We start from the raw sequence: 19139 nt of genomic DNA, 5'->3' as shown, positions 1-19139 counted from the left end.
CCCCACAAGCTCAAAATTTACCACGAATCATAACAAGGGAGGAAATGATAAAAATGATGCAAGAACATGTTAAAAATAACAAACCACTAAAATTGAGAAAATGTGGTTATGCAGTAATGATGGAAAGAGAGACGTTGTCGAAGAGGAATAAAAATTAAATTTGGATTGAGTTTAAAAATTCATCTTTATTAAATTCATCTCTTCCAATCAATTTATTTATTCTATTAAATTCTTTTATTTTTGCTTCACTCAGTTTAATGATTGAACGGCAAGTTTCTAATTTTTCGATTATTTCTTTATCATTTTCAACCCCACCACATTGCAACTTCTTTTTGTAATAGCATATTTTTGATTTAATTCTGTTTAGTTTCTTTTTATATTCATTGTCTGGACTCTTGACTGCTTTGTTGTCACTCATTTTCTTACGAAATAAAAAAATTAAATATTATTTAAATATAATGGAGTAATAAAATAAATCGGAATTTCTATTAATTTATTGTTAACTTCAACTAATGCATTGCCGTTAATATATCTAACAAATTCAGCTATTGTGTCAAATCTTCGTCTTCTTTTTGTCATTGATTTATCAGTTTTTCCATAATCGAGATGAATTAAAACTTTATTTCCTTGTTTAAAATTCATGAGCCCCGAATTAATTTGTTCACGTTTAACATCATTTAACCTTTCCATTTGCTTTCTAATATATTCCCATTCTTTTGAAATATCATTTTTCATTTCCACTGGTTTCATGTTTATAGTTCTATGCCATGTATTATTGTAATAATATACTAACTGCTGTATGATGGAGTCATGTTTTCCATCCCAGTATATCTGACCATTAACCCCTAACGCATCTCTAAGAGTTCTCATTACCACATCAACTATTTTATTATGAAACGTATATGGAGAGGATGAAAAGTAAAAATTAATTTGTGGGAAATAATGAGCCATAGCTGCCTGAAATCCTTTATCACCATCACCCCTTATATTATCTACTCTTTCATGATCTAGTAAGTATTGTATAGCTCTTCTTGTTTCCTGTTCTGTTTTCCCTTTCACCGGAATGCAATATAAATATCTGGTGTTAATGTTAATGGCAAATAAATAAGTAACGTTTCCTTTTGAATATTCCAGATGATCGATTTCGTATGAATATGGATATAGTGCAAATGAAGGGCGACTAAATTTTTCCTTTAACGGTTGAATTTTTGGGTCAATTGGTTTATTTAATATCTTGAAATCCTTTTTAAAATCTTTTTGCTTCTTTAATGTTTGAAATGGATATAATAAAGTGAATGATGAAGGATTAACTGAAGGAGGAGGTACTACTGTTGGAGGTTTTGGTGTTGTAAGTGGTTTAATTTTATCTGCTTTGATTTTGGATTTCATTCCTCCTTTCATTAATTCTGGATGTATTCTATTCATTTGTTTTAAATATGCTGTATATAAAGGTTTGATATACTTTCCCGCTTCGAGTTTATGTTGAAGGATGAATTCCAAAAGTTGATCTTCATTTAAAAGTCGGGCTGAATATGGTTTAACTAATGAATCATAAATTAAAGCTTGTGCATCATTTATGGTCTGAAGGACCTGGGCGTTTTGTACCATTTGTTTTTGTTCCTTTGGCTTTTGCGGCTCGGGATTATATAATTTATATAATTCATCAATATCTTCTGTTTTAATACTTTATTTTTGAAATCTTTCAACTGTTTAAGCTGTGATTTAGTTTTTCCCTTTGTATATTCATTATTTTTAATTTTGTCTTTAATTTAGAAATTATTTTATCATGATATTTCAAAATTTCATTTTTATAATACGAATAATAATAATCCATATCATCACCCGTTATATTTTTATTATATTTTTGGAGATATGCTTTTAAATCATAATAATCAAGAAAATTTTGATTAAATACTAAATCATCAATTAAAATTTTTAAATCTGTGTTATCCATTTATATAAAAATAAAATAAATGTTTTAAGGGTGCCCACCTCTTTGAATCATAGTACAAAACCATTATTAACGGTTCCTTTTGTCTCTTCTGTGGCATTTCATTAAATAAATGGCATACAACATCCATTTTCACAACATACAGCCTTAGTGTGTGCTCCTGTTAATGCAGTCTTACCAATTGTTAAGCGAGTCATTGACCCGTTTTTAAGTTGTAAATTAATATTCTGACCATCAAATATCACTTTATCATTTATTATATCCAAATAATTTTTAGGTGTTAATTGTTTATTTTGTCGTAAACTAACACCTTTCATTTTTTGTGCAATCTTTTTAAAATCACTCCATCAATTGAACCGTTGAATGAAGTATAACACTTAGGGCATAAAGCAACCATGTTATCACCTTGTTTCTCAATTGCTAAACCCAATAACTTCTTCTCATGTGCTTTTTCTTCAGCTTTATTCTTTAATTTAGGTTTAAATTTCTCATCAAAACAGAAGAAATCAAAAGGTGCGAATTTGTAAATGTTTTTATCATAAAATTGTTTATCGGTTACAATTGCTTGAAATGCTTGAGTGTTAGGAAGACTTGGATCGCCAGCAATAGCCCAATAAGATGAATCAGTATCACCTTCAATGAAATGAAAACGATTAACATCCATGCATTTATACATAAAATCATAAATGAAAACCAAATACCAGTATTTAGCATTATCTAAAGTGAAGAATGCCTCTTGTAAACATGTATCACATCTATAAAATCTATCTTTAAGCATCACTTGATACGTATCTTCACCTATTTCTCTTATGTTTTTAAACTTATTTGACATACATGCAACGCGTGCCTTCTGTGCATTCATTATTTTAGTCTTTGCGTAATTTTGTGTATTCATTGCATCGTAACCATATGATCCATTAAGTGAAATCTTGCAAAATAAACTTTTTCCTTTATTTCCTTCTAATTCAGCCTTTTGTCTTTCGTTCATAAATTCGTTCGCAAATTCATTAAAACAAGTATTTTTCGTAAATGTTAAAATTGATTGAATGTCATCAATGATAAAATGAAATCTGTCTATTAGATACCAAAGATAATAAGAAGAAAATGGTTGATATTGGTTGTGTGTTGATGCTAACTGAGTTAATTTTCTCTGTTTCTGGTCAACTGGTAGATTGTTTGATTTCATGTAATTATACATAAAACTGCCAATTGTTTTTTCATCTGTGATAATATCTAAGTTTCTTATTATCGGTAAAAAGTTTATGTAATCATTAATGTATTTTTCATCAATGTGACCCTTTACTTCAGCCACGAATAAAGTATTTTTCTTTCTAATTATTCCCAATGCTTTTGCTTTCTTTGTTGCTGTATCACAAATGATAACACCATTCAATCTTCCCGGCATATACATTTTATGGTCAGTATATTGAATGAAATCATGAGGATTAGATGAAAATGATGAAGGATATAATGAATTAAAGTCAACTCCAACAAAATGAGTCATAATGTTGGTGGTGTCCTCATTTGATACAGTTTTAGTTTCTGGATTATATGAAAGTTTATTAATGTGCGTGATTCCTTTAAGATTAACACGATGTTGAACATTTGATAGACCACCAGTAATTCCATTACGGAGAATGTGATAAGCTTCAACTGAATCTAAAGTCATTGGTAAATTATTTTTTAATGCATAATTTCTTAAATTGATTCTTAAACGTTGAACATCCTCATCTTTATTTGATTTTACGACATTGCAATAACAACACATTAACTGACAATTTTCTTTGGTATGTGGTTTTTCATTATCGATTCTATCTAATGTTGGTTTATTTGCATATGTAAACGCTTTACCACACATTTTGCATTTAGATGAAAGGATTAAATCGTGATAGTATTGAAAATCATCCATTGAAACATTATTTTTAGTATCTCTTTCTGCTTTTTCATCTTGTTTCTTATATGATTCAATTTTATATTTCCAATACTTTTTCGTTAATTCAAAACTTGATTCCACATTTTCTTCTTCTGGATATTTTTCGTTAGGATTAAAGTCTTTATATGCTAAAGCGTAACGAATCATTGATGCATTCGATGATAAAGAAAGATTATGAAGCATGTCAATTTTATAAACAAATGTTTCTTCAATAATTTTATCAATTGGGTCAATCATAATTTCAACATCTTTATTGCAATAATGAATAAAATATTCTAATCTATTCTTAAAATTTTTAGCATCATTGAGATATATTTGATAATCACTATCTGATATAGTTTCTTGAGTTAATGCTGAATAAAATGAATCTTTCGTGAATGGTTCCTCTTTATATAATTCTTCTTCGTAATTTTCCCATGTGATGAATTGATAAGGGAAAAAGGATTTAACACGTGATTTATTGTTTCCGAAATCTCGAGTGAATTGGTCTAATGTCCCACCCGCTATATAATTTCTGATGTCAATAAATCTCAATTCATATGGAACGTTTGTTTTCTTTACAATGATTTGCTTAAATTGAGAAGATGAACCCAGCATTGATTTTATTTTCCATTTTGCAGTGTTTAAATCACGAAGAATTAAATTTAAATCAAACTTTCCCGAATTAAAACCTATGATATTCACTTTATTGAATTCCTCATCTAGAAGTTCTTTAAATGCTTCCTTTTGTTTCTCATTTAATGTTTGTGACTTCATTAATTCTTCATATTGTTCAATATTTGATTTAGCAACTAATGAACAGGTTGAAAATAAAAATTCAATCCAATCAGAAATAAAAGAATCACTTGAAGTTAAGCAAAAATTCCTCGTAAATGTTTTATCATGGTCTACGACCTCGCCGCTTTGCGGCTTTATTTTGACAGTTGATGATACCATGAATGGTTTTAAGTAAGCATTCAAAGTTGCACATTCAGAAAGTTGAAGTTCTTCTTTAGTCTCTAATGTTTCGAAGTCAAAAGTAATATAATATCTTGTTGGTTTATAATATTCCTGCAAATTATGTGCTAATAGCCATTGATATATCTTCTGTTTCGTGATATGTGGTGCATATGGTTGTTGTGTGTTTTGCAATTGAACGTCTTGAATTAATCTTCCATTATTTTCTTTACATTTCTCACAATGTTTTAAAAATCTTCTTTGGTTTTTCCTTTCTGGATCATCACGGATAGAATATACTTCTTCTTTGCAAAAGGGGCAAACTTTATATCCTGTGAGTGCTTCAATGTCTGTTATTCTATCAGCGTGAAGTTTTCCACATGGACTCTGTGTTAATAAAATATTTACTGTTTCAAATTCTGGATCTATCATTATTGAATCCACTAATGGAAAGTCTACCTTGTTAATGTCTACGTCTTCTGGTTGAGGGTCACAATAATAAAAATCAATATTAACGTTTAACATTCTTGCTAACCTCTCACTTTCTGATGAAATGTCAAACCCTTCATATGCATCTATTGCTTCGTTTAAATAACTTCTACGAGTTTTAGGATTAACACCATCAGGAATGTTATAGAAGCGTTTAAATAACCTTCTACCTTCGGCTCTTATTTGATTATCATTCATTTTAGCTGTTCCATTTTTGTTCATTTATGTAAGAATAAAAATTAAAAAATAAATAAAAATAAAGTTTATTTTTTTTTAAAGTCCAGGGCTAAAGTCCATAAAATGAATTAAGAACACATAAATTTTTATCATCTGCGACGTGACGAATACATTTTAATTTACTCAAGAATGCGTACCCTGATACATTAAATCTAATTCCTGTCTTATTTAATTTCACAACTTTGAAAAGGAATGTATGAATAGCTATAAAATGATGAGATGATGTTTTATGGGTTGCTTCCATTTTTTCTGAAATAAATGAATAAATATAATGCTTATAAGTTTTCATATCTTTTATGTTCTTAATAACGAATGGTATAGACCTTTCCACTTCGTCTTCCTTCGGTGCTGTTCTTTCATATGAAACATTATTGGTATCTTCAATAATGAAACCACAATCACATAAAATTTTATATGTACCAATTGTTTCTTTTGATATTTTATCTAACAAATCAAAAACTTTATCAACACCCGTGCATTTATTTAAATAATAATTTGTGTAAATATCATGGTCTTCTTTCTTAATCGTATTTGTTGCATATGTTACTTTTTCAATGCTTTTTTGAATTTTTCAGAATCAAGAGGAGGTGAAAGTAATATACAGGGGTATTCTTCATCGTCAATAAACTGAAGCTTATGTTTATGAATAAATTTTGTGCCTTCTTCTGAAAGTGTTTCGTCAATATCACCATCTAATAAATTTTTAGTAGATTCCAAAAAGTAATTTTTATATCTTTCTTCATGAGATTTCTGTACTTCTGATTCTGAAGCTGGGATATTCATTAAACCCTCTACTTCATTCTCATTATATTTTTCAACTTCTCTTAATTCCTTAATTTTTTCATCTATTTCATCTCTTATTTTTTCCAGTCTTTCAATTTCATCATATTCATCATCTTTAATCCGTTCTTCATAATATTCAGGGAAAACATCAGGTTCTTTAGGTTTTTCTTCTTCAGATGTGGGATATAAGAAATTTATAACATCATCTTTATTCATTTTTCCATCATAATCAAATCATTTAAAAACTCTGCGAATTTTTTACAATTTCTTAAATAATATTTATCAACTTCATAACCCGCCTCCTCTAATATATCCTTTATTTCCTCATTTGTGAATCCCATTTTTTTAACATTGTTAGTTGTGACACTCATTTATCATTAAATAAAAAAATAAATTATTCAAAAAATGTAAGACATGAATTTTTAAAATTTATTTTTCATTCATGAAAATAATTATTTCTAATTTCTTTTACTCTCTCGTACATACTAGATTTAAAGAATTCAGAACTTTTACCATAATCTCCTAAATGTTTTCTTATCCCTAACGTGTGCCAGTTATTATATGAAACTGAATAAACTTTATCTTTATCTTTACACCTTTCATCACTTCCAATATATTTATATTTCAATTTTGATTTAGCATTTTCATATTCATTAACGTTTAATAATTCACAGTCTTCCTTTTTAAATAAATGTTTTATGTATTCAGGATTTAATACTCTACGTTTATATGCTCCTAACTTAGTTCTAAAGGTTTTTCTACAAAATTTAGGAATTCCATCCTCTTTAATGTCATCAATGATTTCCATTTCATTATTTTCAATTTCTTCTTCCCGTTTATGAGGTCTTTGATTATGACTCCATTGATTCCATGAAATTAAATATTCTTTATCATTATATTTATACCTCATTAGCTTATTTTGGCTTTCATATTCATTTAATAATTCACAATCTTCATTTTTAAATTGAAGTTTAACCCATTCAGGATTTAAACAATGTTTAATTAATCGCGGAATATCTGACATCATCTATATAAAAAAAAAAAAAAAAAAAAAAAAAGGTAGTGGGGCTTCCAGGCACTTCGTGCCTTCTAGCCCTGAGGATGTTTTGTCAAGACTTCTTCGTAAATGTTTTGTCAAGACTTCTTCGTAAATGTTTTGTCAAGACTTCTTCATCGTAAATGTTTTGTCAAGACTTCTTCATCGTAAATGTTTTGTCAAGACTTCTTCATCGTAAATGTTTTGTCAAGACTTCTTCGTAAAATCAGACAAAAATAATGTTTATGTTAGAATGTTAGATCTAACACGTTTTCTAACATGTTTTCTAACATCGTAGAAAACTCATGATTTCATCGTAAATGTTTTGTCAAGACTTCTTCTTCGTAAATGTTTTGTCAAGACTTCTTCATCGTAAATGTTTTGTCAAGACTTCTTCATCGTAAATGTTTTGTCAAGACTTCTTCGTAAAATCAGACAAAAATAATGTTTATGTTAGAATGTTAGATCTAACCTCTTTTCTAACCTCTTTTCTAACCTCTTGAATTTTCATGAAATTTACACCAAAAATATAATTTAGGTGAAGAGGTGAGATGTCACCTCTTTTCTCACCTGTTTTCTACCCTCTTGAATTTTCATGAAATTTACACCAAAAATAATGTTTATGTTAGAATGTTAGATCTAACACCTTTTCTAACATGTTTTCTAACATCGTGAATTTTCATGAAATTTACACCAAAAATATACTACTAGGGTCATTTACGAAGAAATCTCAACAAAGTCTTTACGATGAAATCTTAACAAAACATAGACAAGAAAGTTCATGAGAAATTAGATGAAGAAGTCTTAACAAAGTCTTTACGAAGAAATTCATGAGTTTTCTACGATGTTAGAAAACATGTTAGAAAAGGTGTTAGATCTAACATTCTAACATAAACATTATTTTTTGGTCATTTACACTCATTTACGAAGAAATCTCAACAAAGTCTTTACGAAGAAGTCACAATAAACATCTGTCAAAAACCGCTTTTTAACTTCACTTAAAATGCCACGTAAGCTACGTAAGAATATACGTAAGAGGAAGAGAGCATTGAAAATCCAATAGTAAGACTCACCACACAACAGTTGCAACAACAAATGCTGAATGACCCCCACTATGTTGCAACAAATGTCAAGCAACCCTATGCTTTTAAACCGAGTTCTTGGTGCACAGAGTGGAGGTTTAAGAGCGGCACTTTTAGCGAAAATGGCAGGCTATGGTGGAGCTGCAGACGGAACAGCTTATAACCCTCAAAGTCAAATGAATTTGAGTTCACTCAAAAATCAAATAGCAGATGTCAAAAAGTCAAACATAGACATACAGAAGCAAATAGGTGAAACGAAAAGAAACTAAGAATATGACAACACACAAAGAAACTCAATGAGTTAAACGTAGAGAAAAAGAAGAAAGAAGAAAAACTGAAAGAACTAAGTACAGAGGAATATGCAAAAAAAGTGTCAGAAAAAGCAGCAGAAGTAGCAAAATGGAACAAGATGTCATAAATTTGAAAAAACCATACTACTCAATATAAAATACTGAAAGATGAAGAGATAAAACAAAAAGCCCTGAAGACATATATGGATAGCGATGAGTATAAAAAAGAAGTTGAAGCAAATGTAAAGGCAGAAAAACTTTTACAGTTGCAAAACCAAACCGTACAGTATGAAAACTTAGCACAAAGAAAGTAAAAATAACGACGCGGCTATGCAAAAGGCAATGAAAAGTGCAGAATATATAAAAGCTAACAATGACTGGTTAGATGCCCAAGCCAACGCTAAAGCAGCCCAACTCATAGGGTCAATAAGGACAAAAATACAAGCGGATGAAGATAGTTCAAATGAAGCTTTAACAAATGCTGACTTTAAGAACGCTTTCGAAGCTCTTCATAGTAAGGTGAAACAAGTGAACGACTTCTCATCTGGAAAGAAACTGAAGTCTGAAGGTTTCGACAAAGAGTTAAAAGAAGTAGCACAAAATATGACGAAAAATAACAGATGCAGCAACGAGACAGGCAGTTCAAAGTGCCTATGACGCCGTTAGAGCAACTGTTGTGAAAAGTCAAGAAAAAGAGTTACAACAGACCAAAACAGACCTAGTAAATGCTTTCTTAAAAACGAAAAGTCAGGTAGGACATTACGCTGCAGATGGAACATATGTGCCAGCTGGTGGAACTTATATACCACCAAACCCTCCAAGAGAAGCACCTGCACCAGGACTACCTAGAACATTTACATCGTCACATGGACACAGACACAGGCATGCCACAAACAACCAGCACAACAACCACCTCCAACAACCAGCACAACAACCAACACAACAACCAACAGTTCAAAACACTGCACCACAACCAGCACAACAACAACCACAAACAGAGCAAGGACATAAAAGAAGTAGAGAACAAGGAAACCAAGAATTCTTAAAAATGCTTAAAGAAGACTATGGTTACCCAGATAGTATTGACTTTAGTGACAGATATAAAGAAGCTATTAGAAAGTTCAAGGATGGAAATACTGACCCGAACCTATTTAGCTTTATGGCTCTGCACCAAAGGGATATAATTTCAAACCTGGAAAATACAAGCTCGCTAAGGATATGATTTAATAGCATATCATCCAAATGACATGAACGAATTTACTCCGAGATATTTGATGTCAGAGCTAAATGACAATTTAACTCTCTTCATGAAACGCGTAAAAAATAGAGACGGAACGAAAGAAGAAAGGTTTATGAGTCCGGATGACTTAGAAAGGGAACTTGTTGAAAACGGTCTCGGAATATATGAAATGCCAGCAGATGAGGTACAAGAAACTCCACAGGAAGAACTAGTTCAGATACAACCAGACATGGAAGAAATAGTTCAGCAACAAAAGCTAGAAGAGCCTGAAGGAAACGAACAAGTCCTTCCTTTGGAAACTAACTTCACAGAACTAGATGAAGATTTGGAACAGCCGAAAAATCTTGACCCTCAACAAGAGTATGCGGAGAATATGGAATATTTCCAAGAGTCTAAAAAAAATTCGGCTGACATAGTAGAAGAATATCGAAAAATGTTTGCCGACATACAAAAGACTCCAACATCAGATGAAAATATCCAGCATAGAATGGAAGAACTGAAAAAAAATGTACACAAATACAACAACCCTTTTTACTTACGAGCATTTAACGTTCAATCTTCGGATGAACTCGGTGAAGATAAAAGGTTAAATTTCAAGAAAACATATAGAAATGAAACATTGTTTAAAGTTCATTCAGAACCTAACCAAGATGGAAACAAACCTACTTTTGTTTCTGCAGACGATGGAACTACAATGAGATGGGGTCATAAAGCTAACCCGGATAGGTGGTTCATAAACTTACAACCTCAATTCCAAGAAGTTGTAGACGCAATGGAAGTCAATGGTGAACCAGATATAGCTGGTATTTTCAGCGCGGCTTTAATGCCATTGAAAGATATGAAAGATGCAGATATTTTGGACCAGTATGAAATGAACATGGCTGATGGAAATATAACACCTGACGTTCTAGAACATTTATCTCAAAGAACTACACAGAACCATAGAGATGGTATATTTGGTGAAGAGTTTAGAAAGAAAGTTAGGGAGAGAAGGAAGAGAACCTATTGTACATGACCTTGCAAACGAAAGTTTACAAAATGTCATAAAAACTTACTTTGCAGACAATGAACCGAGAAGGGATGAATATTTAAGAAAACTCAAATGGACAGTACCAAATGAAATGTTAGTATTGAAAAACATGTTCCTTGACAAAATAAAACCAACTACAGAAATAAACGACGCAAGACTGAAAGATTGGGTAAAAGCTTTCCCATTCACAAAAGATATAGTTGGTAACATGGAAAGAAAACCAGAATGGCTACAAAAACATATATTTGGAAACGAGCTTATTCCATATGGACAAGGCACTGTTTGAAGAGCTTGAACCAGAAACTCAGGAAAGAGTCATGCAAACAATACGCGAAGACTCAAATACAGACTATGACAAACTCTTTCTAGGATATAGGTTACCTGAGATGGGCGACCAGAGCCAAAAGGCAAAAAGGACATGGGAAATTTGCAACATACTAGATGAACATAATGCAAAGATGCAACAACTTCAAGCAGAGGGCAATGAAGGAAAAAGAAGAGTTAAAAACTCAGTCAGGAAGAAAGTAAAGCTTGGTCCACGTGGGTTCTATTATGACATATAAATCCAACTATTCTATATTTTTACTCATATGAAATGTACGCCGCTCAGAATATAACGCCAACAGTTTTGGATGCTATGAATGGAAATGTTTCCGAATGGTATAACGAATGCGACAATGCCATTAGAAGGTCAGAAATAGTTCCTGGAACTTACGAATATACAACTGCTGTTTCTTATGGAAACGTAGGTGAGTTTGGAGAAGGTTCTTCAACAACAGTAGATATTGCTTGCGACAGGTTTCATTAATTTCTATTGACAACTCTTTCTTATACGTGGAACAAGACATTGAAATAAAACCTTCTGCCAAGTTGTCTGACAAGAAAGGTTGCAATGGAATTTTCTATGTCGGATACCAATATGCTCCAGAAGTTTTCATGGGATATAAGATATATTCTAACTCTGACTTAGTTCAAACAGTAACATGGGCAAACTATGAATGGTTCGCTTTGAGAAACTCAGTACAACCACAAGCTAGAGAACAAACAGACCAGTATGCAACTATTGAGAAAATAAGAAGACTTGACCCTAACGTTCCAGGAGTTTATGTTGACCTTTCTGGACAAACTGCAGCAGCAGTAACCAAAGTAAAACTGAAACTTAGAGTTCCTTTGTCATCTTTCCTCATCTTCAGGTTTTTAAGATACTTGCCAAACTGGGCAGGAAAAATTTCTATCGAACTTACTCCAAGCAAAAATAACTTAGTCATTGCACCAACACAAGACCCATTCACTCTTACAGAAGTAGTGGGAACAAATAAAATGTCATTCGCCGACTTTTGCAAAAACAAAGTTGACTTAGACTTTGGTTTCTCAAACCTCAACACTGAAGTAAACTATTATTTCAATGCTGCTGGAGATGCTTGGGACCCAGTTAAGTTCACATGCGAAAATTTGAATGCAAGAGAATAGAAAGCAGACTTGCAGTCTATATGTTGGACCCAGATATTTCAAATGCTTTAGCTGCCAAATATATTGCAGTTCCACTTATGTTCCCTATACACCAAATATCTGTCAAAGACTTTGCAGGTGAAGTTGGAAACCAAAGTGCTGACCCAGGTGCAAGAACAGATATTGCCTTAACAACTGCAATGAAACATGCAGATACTATGTTTGTACTGTTCAGACGAACTATAAATGACTATTCTTGCTTCTACAACCCTGGTATTAAATATCATATAAACATAGATGGCAAATATTATCCAAGAGAAGAATATTCTACAGTTGAGGATATGAGGTCATACAACTTGACATTAGATGCTATGAACTTTAACAACAACTTCACAACAACCATTAACCCTGAAATGCAAAGTTCTATTATGCCATATGTGAAAGTATGGACTCATACAGGAGGTCAAAAAACTCAATATACAAATGGAGACCGTTCAAACTTTTGGCTTGGCATTCCATTTGCTGACTCAGAAGACTTTATGGGTGGTATTTCAACTGTTGGTACAGTTCAAATACAATATACTGGTGACAGAGACGGTCCAGATGAATTGAAAGCAAAGAAGTTTACAAAACCAATAGCACTTTTCACGGAAGATGCTCTTTTGAAGATTCGTTCGATGAAACCTGCTGGGGCTCCTCAGATTGGCATAACGACAGCTTCCATCGAGCAGATTTTGGCAGCAGGTCAGTAAGTTGTTCTTGAACTGACTTCTCACCATCGTAAATAGTTATAGACGCCAGTTTTGACATAAAATTGTATTATAAACTTACCTTTAGAAATATCTGTAAGTTTTGTTGTTATATTTTTGTCTGCTTCAAGAACTTTCACCATTTCAGTTATACCAACTTTCTTTGCTTTATGAAAATATTTTGGTTCAGCAAAGACTGCTATTCTATAACATTTCCATTGTTTGTATAAAGAACTATTCTGTCAATGTATTTGTATTGTTTGTGTGTGTAAACTTTGTTTTGCTTCAATTCGAAGAGATACTCAAATACGTCCATCTTTTTATTCTAAGTAAAATGTCATTTCCGAAAAATAGAAGCGTAAGTGTTTCAAAAGGTTTAATGGCGGTGGCAGATGTGAAGTTAAATTCACCAACTCAAACAAACAGTCAAAGTGTTGTTGTCAATGTCAAAGAAAGAGATGTTGAAGTGGGGAAACCATACGAAGACAAGATGGTATAACAATGTTCCTGTAAAAGAACAACCAACATATCCTGAAGTTAGCAGAGACTTAAGTTCTGTTGCAGATATTCGAAACGACTACCAACAACTTAAAGACAAACTTAAAACTCAGGAGAAGATTTGTCAAGCTTTGGGTATAATGTTAAACTTGGTCGAACACAACCCTGTAAAAGTGAACTCATATGTCATCGCACCTCATGAAATTTTGAAAGAACTATTGAAACTTTTGACAGAGGCAGACGATATAAACATCAAAGAAATAGAACCCGACATTGCTTGCTGTGGTGTTTCATATAATGTCATTGACAAGATATACGTTATGAAAGGAGGTGAAACGTTGAACTTAAAATATAGTTTCCCAGACGTCATAAAAATATTTGACGACCACAACATTTCATTAAAATTTACTTGCTAAGTAAATGGCAGAAGACATAGTGGTTTATACTATTACGACTAAAAACCCTGAGTCATATAATTCTATAACAACAAACTTACAAAGTCCTCAAGGACGATATTGTAAACTAACCTTAAAACAATGACGACTAAAGCCTGTTTTGCTCTTTTGACACCAGAAGATTTGTTGTTGTGAATGGTAAAAAATACTTCTTTGAAGATACTTACTCAGATATACCACCAACAGGTTTTGTTGACTTATTTAATACTTTAAGGACGGATGTAACATGTGCTGCAACTAGAGCAGGTTTCATTATGTTTGGATGTCCGACTGAGTTTAGTATAAACGATATGAGCTATAATACAAAACTTATATCTGGTTTTTACTACCAACAGTTTCCTATAACAGGAAAAGGTGTCATACAAGGAATGTCTGTTCCATTGACTTTAAGTACACCTATTTTATATATTGTTTCAAACTTAGGTTCAAAGTGTTATTCGAATGTCGACAGAAACTACTATGACCAAAAGATACTCATGCGTATAAACAACACTTTCTCTGCTGGTTTGCCTATTGTTCATTCGAATGCAGAGTTTTCAGCTTTAGTAAACTCAAACACTTTAGCAAACATAAACTTAACCTTAGTTGACGCAAACTTTGTTCCTGTAAAACTTTTATGTCCTATGTATTTGTCAATGACGGCAGAAAGTTTCGAATTGGAAGATGCAACTGGTGAAAGTATTGTATTACAAGAACAACTTCAACAACAAATAGCTCAAGAACAACAAATGCAACAAATGCAACAACAAAGTCAAGAATAAAAAAAATATTTTTTTTTATTTTTATAAAAATGTACAGAATAGATGTTTCAGATTTTTATGACTTCCAAGCGTTCAGAAATATGTGTCCATTTAGAGACTATAACAAAGCAGTCGAGAATTTGAAACGTTTAGTCATTTATGTCGACTCTGCCCCAGAATGTTATGTCATGAAAGAATGGGATGTTGTCTTTAACAAACCAAGAGCAACAATAGTTTCAGAACAAGAATGTAGACAGAAACTTAAGAAAATAAAAGTCGTACAAGTTGGCATGAAGATGTTAGATGCTTGGGATATCTTATTGTCAAAGTTAGAAGATTTTTCAGTTCGTGGTATAAAGTTCTATACACCTTCTCCAAACTTCTATTCTATCTTCACTGGATATAAATACGAACAAGTAGAATGGAAAAATATTATAGAAGCTTGGTTAGACCATGTCAAAGAAATTATATGCAATGGAAACGAAAGAGTCTATGAGTATATCTTATGTTGGTTTGCAAATATCTTACAACATCCAAGTGCTAAAAATGAAACTGCTCTCATTATAATTGGAAAACAAGGAACTGGTAAGAACACTTTCTTTACAGATATCTTATGCAAACTGTTAGAGGGCTATTCGAACCCTAATATGACAAACTTAGAAAACATCTGCGGTAAATTTAACTCTTCAATTGAGAATATGAAACTTATAGTATGTAACGAACTTCAAAGTATAGATACAACAAAAGTTTTGAACTCGGATGCTTTGAAGAGTCTTATAACAGACAAAGTTGGAGTTGTTGAAAGAAAATATAAAGACCAAAGAGTTTGTGAAAATGTTGCAAATTTCATTATGGTTTCAAACAACGCCGTTCCGATGAAGTTAGAAAGTTCTGACAGAAGATATGTAGTTGTCAGAACGTCAGATTCTCATATGCAAGATACAGAATATTTTGACGACTTAGCAGAAACTTTGACACCTAACTTTTACAACCACTTGTTCTCATATTTCATGACATTAGATATTTCTAAGTTCAATCCAAGACAAATTCCATATACCGAAGAGAGACAAACATTGTTAGAAGCAAACAAGAGTGTATATGAACTGTTTATAGATGAAACTGACTTTGAGTGTTTAGATGAAAGGTCATTGTACGATTCGTATAAACAGTATTGTCAAGAGTATGGTTATATGACAGCGTCTAAACGAACATTCTTGGCAAATGTCAAAAGTCTTTTAGACGTACAGAATGGTGTATATACAAAGAAAAATTTTTCTGAGTAAATTTAAAAAAAATATTTTTATTTTATTTGAAATGTACGCTGAGTTTGTTGGAAAAGACCTAGGTAACGGAAATGGATATGCGCTGTTTTGGTTAGATTGTCCTTATGAAATGTATGAAAAAAAGGCTTTATATGAAGAATATAGAAAATATTGTTATGAAAACGATATAAGACCAAGCTCTAGAGAAAAATTCTATGCTGGTATAAAACATCTTTTCGATGTTCGGAATGGCAAATATAGAAAGAAATAATTTTTCTGAGTAAATTTAAAAAAAATATTTTTTTATCCGATAGAAAAGATGACGAAATATATTTCAGTCAACAAGTACATGACAGAAGTCAAAGAAGAACTAGACCCATTCATATATTTGAATGTTTACTTCTACCATTTTGAAAAGTCTACATTTGACAAAGTTTGGAACATCGAACCTGTTAAGTTTGCTATTGTGACTAAAAATGGTGCGAAATTTGAAGACTTAGACATAGAAGGTTTGTTAGCAGTCAAAGAAAATTTTGACAGAAGGTTCTCAAACCTTAAAGAAGGCAAAGCATACAAACTTGTTATACCTTATGAACCAAAGAAAGCAGACGACTATGAATATTATGAGTCTAAGATAGTTGAAGTTCAAGGTAAATTAGGTAAAAAGATTTTAGAGTCTAAGCCAGTGTTTGCCCCTAAAGAGGAAGAGAACATTGACATTGACCCAGAAATGTTCTAAAAATAAAATTTTATTTTTACATGTCAAATTTCTTTTTCTCTGGAACTGGTTCAGGTTCTTTCTTCTCTTCTTCTACTTTCTTTTCTTTCTTCTCTCTCTTCTTCTTCTTTTCTGGTGGAGTTATGTCAAATTTCTCAGAACCATATTTATGTAAAAGTTCTTTGTCCTTTAATAGCTCTTCTATTCTGTTTCCTATTTCATCTTCAAGAACAGCGCATGTGTCTTCTTTGCATTCTAAGAACTTTTGTTGGACTTCATCTTTCCAATCGGTGTCATCTCTGTCAACAAGTCTGTCATTGACAAATTTTAAGACTGCTCTTTGTAATGTTTTATGGTTCTTGTCATATTCCCAGAAACAGAACTTTAGAACAAATTCACCTTTCTTGTTTACACTATGTAAGATTTTATGGTCGACAGATGTTTTGCTGTCGAAAAGTTTGTCTCGAATATAGATAGCGAAATCGCTAGACATTTTCTAAAAGATAAAAATTTTAATTTTTCTAAAAATATGTTAGAAAAAAAGTTTGCTGACATTGACAAAAAATTTGAGAATGTTTTAAACAAGAACAAGAGGAAGTTAGAAAATGCTCAGATAAAGCCTATACATGACAAGTTCTTATTTGCTCAGAATGGTATAACAGGTCTAATCGCACCACCTGGGTCGGGTAAGACTTTCACTTATCTTAAAATGGCTGCACAACAACAAGAACTAGATGAGAAGAACCCATTCTATGAGTTAGTTGTCATTTGTAGTACTTCTGGTCAATTTGACCAAACCGTAAATTCGTTCAAAGATATTATAAAAAAGTCTAAGTTAGTATGTATAAAAGACTCTGAGTTGTTAGATTGGATAAAGAAGTACCAAAGAAGAGTTTTGAAGTACAATGCTATAAATGAGTATATAAATTCTAAGTTTAAAGACCCAAATGAGGAAATGCAGAGAATATTAGAGAAGAAACACTTCAGAAACAAACAGAAAGAGATAGAATACATTTCGAAGAAATTGCAATCTTACGATTGGAAGACTTACCCTCATAGATGTCTTCTTATCTTAGATGATTTCGCCTCTCATCCTTTGTTAAAGAACAGAGAACAAGATATGTGTCGAATTCTTAAGAAGCTCAGACACTTTAACATCTCTGTTGTCATTTGTGTACAGACAGCAAAGAGTTTAAGTAAGGATGTAAAGAGAATACTTACTGACATTGTACTTTTCCCCGGATTGTCCGAAGACGATTTCATGGAACTTATGAAAGAGTCCATGGCAGGTAAGTTTGACAGACATGAACTATGGGAGAAGTACAAAGTCATACAAGACCCTCATACTTCTTTCAGAATTCATATCTACGCAAACAAAGTTCAAATTGTAAAAAGTCAGCAAAAATAATGTTTATGTTAGAATGTTAGATCTAACATGTTTTCTAACATGTTTTCTAACATAACTATTTACAAGCGTTTTACATGGTATATGTTGCGATGGTTCATGACTCTAAACAATTTCGTGGCTTCAATTTCTTCTTTTAGTACATCGAATGTTTTAACGATACCGAAAGTTTCTTTATACTTCTTCTTGACGTCAGATAGAAGGAAATCGTCAGCTGTTGGATAGTTTTTGTTTAGAAATGTCAACATGTCCATTTTATCTTCTGCTGGTTTCTCTGCTTCTTTCTTTAAATCTGCATAGTCGTTTCGCATACGTTCTATCTCTTTGACGGAGTAGTTATATTTCCTCATTGCTGCTTTACATTTAGAACATTGTGGGTTCATTTTTGCGTTATATTCTGAAACCTTACCTGCTAAAACAACTAAGGCGTCAATGGTTTTCTTCATCTCGAACATAGCGGGTCTTATTTGTTCGTTCCATACCTTACCCCTACTATCTTTATCTCTTATTTCCCAAACACATTTTGCAACTAATGAAACAAAGTTGTCGTAGGTCTTAAATTCTTCGGATTTGTAAAGGTCAGAGATGTTCTTATATACCATGTCGCAATCTTTGTCCATAACCTTATGGTTGCAATGAAAACCAAGGAATTCATAATTTACCTTTCGTATGAACTTCTTTATTTCTACTGAGTCAGTTGCTTTGACTTCTATTTCGTCAAATTCGGGAATGGTTAGTTTTTGTTGTTGGATTTCAGGCAATTTGGGTAAATGGTCAATAATGTCCTGCATTTCATAAAGATACTGTTCATTTGTTTCATCTTTCGCACTACAGTCTAAATTACTTGTTAAAAGTT

General features: G+C 32.1%; 10 protein-coding genes and 1 pseudogene across 11 annotated transcripts, besides 3 other annotated features; 6 read left to right on the top strand and 5 right to left on the bottom strand.

Moving 5' to 3' along the window:
- Positions 1 to 6670: part of a mobile genetic element that runs on past the window's edge.
- Positions 2511 to 3455, bottom strand: TVAGG3_0510350 (DNA/RNA polymerases family; the record flags this gene model as incomplete). The annotated part of the gene is made up of 1 exon (XM_051236910.1): positions 2511 to 3455. A coding segment is annotated over one exon (945 nt), but the record flags the coding sequence as incomplete, so codon positions are not given.
- TVAGG3_0510340 (DNA/RNA polymerase superfamily) lies at positions 3796 to 4640 on the bottom strand (the record flags this gene model as incomplete). The annotated part of the gene is made up of 1 exon (XM_051236909.1): positions 3796 to 4640. A coding segment is annotated over one exon (845 nt), but the record flags the coding sequence as incomplete, so codon positions are not given.
- TVAGG3_0510330 (uncharacterized protein) lies at positions 4787 to 5531 on the bottom strand (the record flags this gene model as incomplete). Its single annotated transcript, XM_051236908.1, has 1 exon — positions 4787 to 5531. A coding segment is annotated over one exon (745 nt), but the record flags the coding sequence as incomplete, so codon positions are not given.
- On the bottom strand, positions 5967 to 6545 carry TVAGG3_0510320 (annotated as a pseudogene). Its single transcript has one exon. A coding segment is annotated over exon 1 (579 nt).
- A 4079-nt stretch (positions 6671 to 10749) lies between the features above and the next one.
- On the top strand, positions 10750 to 10992 carry TVAGG3_0510300 (protein of unknown function, DUF4106 family; the record flags this gene model as incomplete). The annotated part of the gene is made up of 1 exon (XM_051236907.1): positions 10750 to 10992. The coding sequence occupies one exon, from the start codon at positions 10750 to 10752 to the stop codon at positions 10990 to 10992; it is 243 nt and encodes an 80-aa protein (XP_051094731.1).
- Positions 10750 to 10992: a mobile genetic element.
- Positions 10993 to 11273: 281 nt separating this feature from the next.
- On the top strand, positions 11274 to 11570 carry TVAGG3_0510280 (protein of unknown function, DUF4106 family; the record flags this gene model as incomplete). Its single annotated transcript, XM_051236906.1, has 1 exon — positions 11274 to 11570. One exon carries the CDS (start codon positions 11274 to 11276, stop codon positions 11568 to 11570), a length of 297 nt encoding a protein of 98 aa, XP_051094730.1.
- An 86-nt stretch (positions 11571 to 11656) lies between these two features.
- Positions 11657 to 19139: part of a mobile genetic element that runs on past the window's edge.
- TVAGG3_0510270 (uncharacterized protein) lies at positions 14527 to 14919 on the top strand (the record flags this gene model as incomplete). Its single annotated transcript, XM_051236905.1, has 1 exon — positions 14527 to 14919. One exon carries the CDS (start codon positions 14527 to 14529, stop codon positions 14917 to 14919), a length of 393 nt encoding a protein of 130 aa, XP_051094729.1.
- On the top strand, positions 15750 to 16181 carry TVAGG3_0510260 (Poxvirus D5 protein-like family; the record flags this gene model as incomplete). Its single annotated transcript, XM_001296407.2, has 1 exon — positions 15750 to 16181. The coding sequence occupies one exon, from the start codon at positions 15750 to 15752 to the stop codon at positions 16179 to 16181; it is 432 nt and encodes a 143-aa protein (XP_001296408.2).
- Positions 16510 to 16871, top strand: TVAGG3_0510250 (protein of unknown function, DUF4108 family; the record flags this gene model as incomplete). Its single annotated transcript, XM_001288938.2, has 1 exon — positions 16510 to 16871. A coding segment is annotated over one exon (362 nt), but the record flags the coding sequence as incomplete, so codon positions are not given.
- On the bottom strand, positions 16976 to 17371 carry TVAGG3_0510240 (uncharacterized protein; the record flags this gene model as incomplete). The annotated part of the gene is made up of 1 exon (XM_001328770.2): positions 16976 to 17371. A coding segment is annotated over one exon (396 nt), but the record flags the coding sequence as incomplete, so codon positions are not given.
- Positions 17408 to 17937, top strand: TVAGG3_0510230 (P-loop containing nucleoside triphosphate hydrolases family; the record flags this gene model as incomplete). The annotated part of the gene is made up of 1 exon (XM_001328771.2): positions 17408 to 17937. A coding segment is annotated over one exon (530 nt), but the record flags the coding sequence as incomplete, so codon positions are not given.

The sequence above is a fragment of the Trichomonas vaginalis genome, chromosome II, assembly GCF_026262505.1.
Source record: "Trichomonas vaginalis G3 chromosome II, whole genome shotgun sequence".
NCBI lineage: Eukaryota > Parabasalia > Trichomonadida > Trichomonadidae > Trichomonas > Trichomonas vaginalis.
Note: the sequence above shows the minus strand (reverse complement) of the source record. Positions and strands in the feature narration are given on the sequence as shown.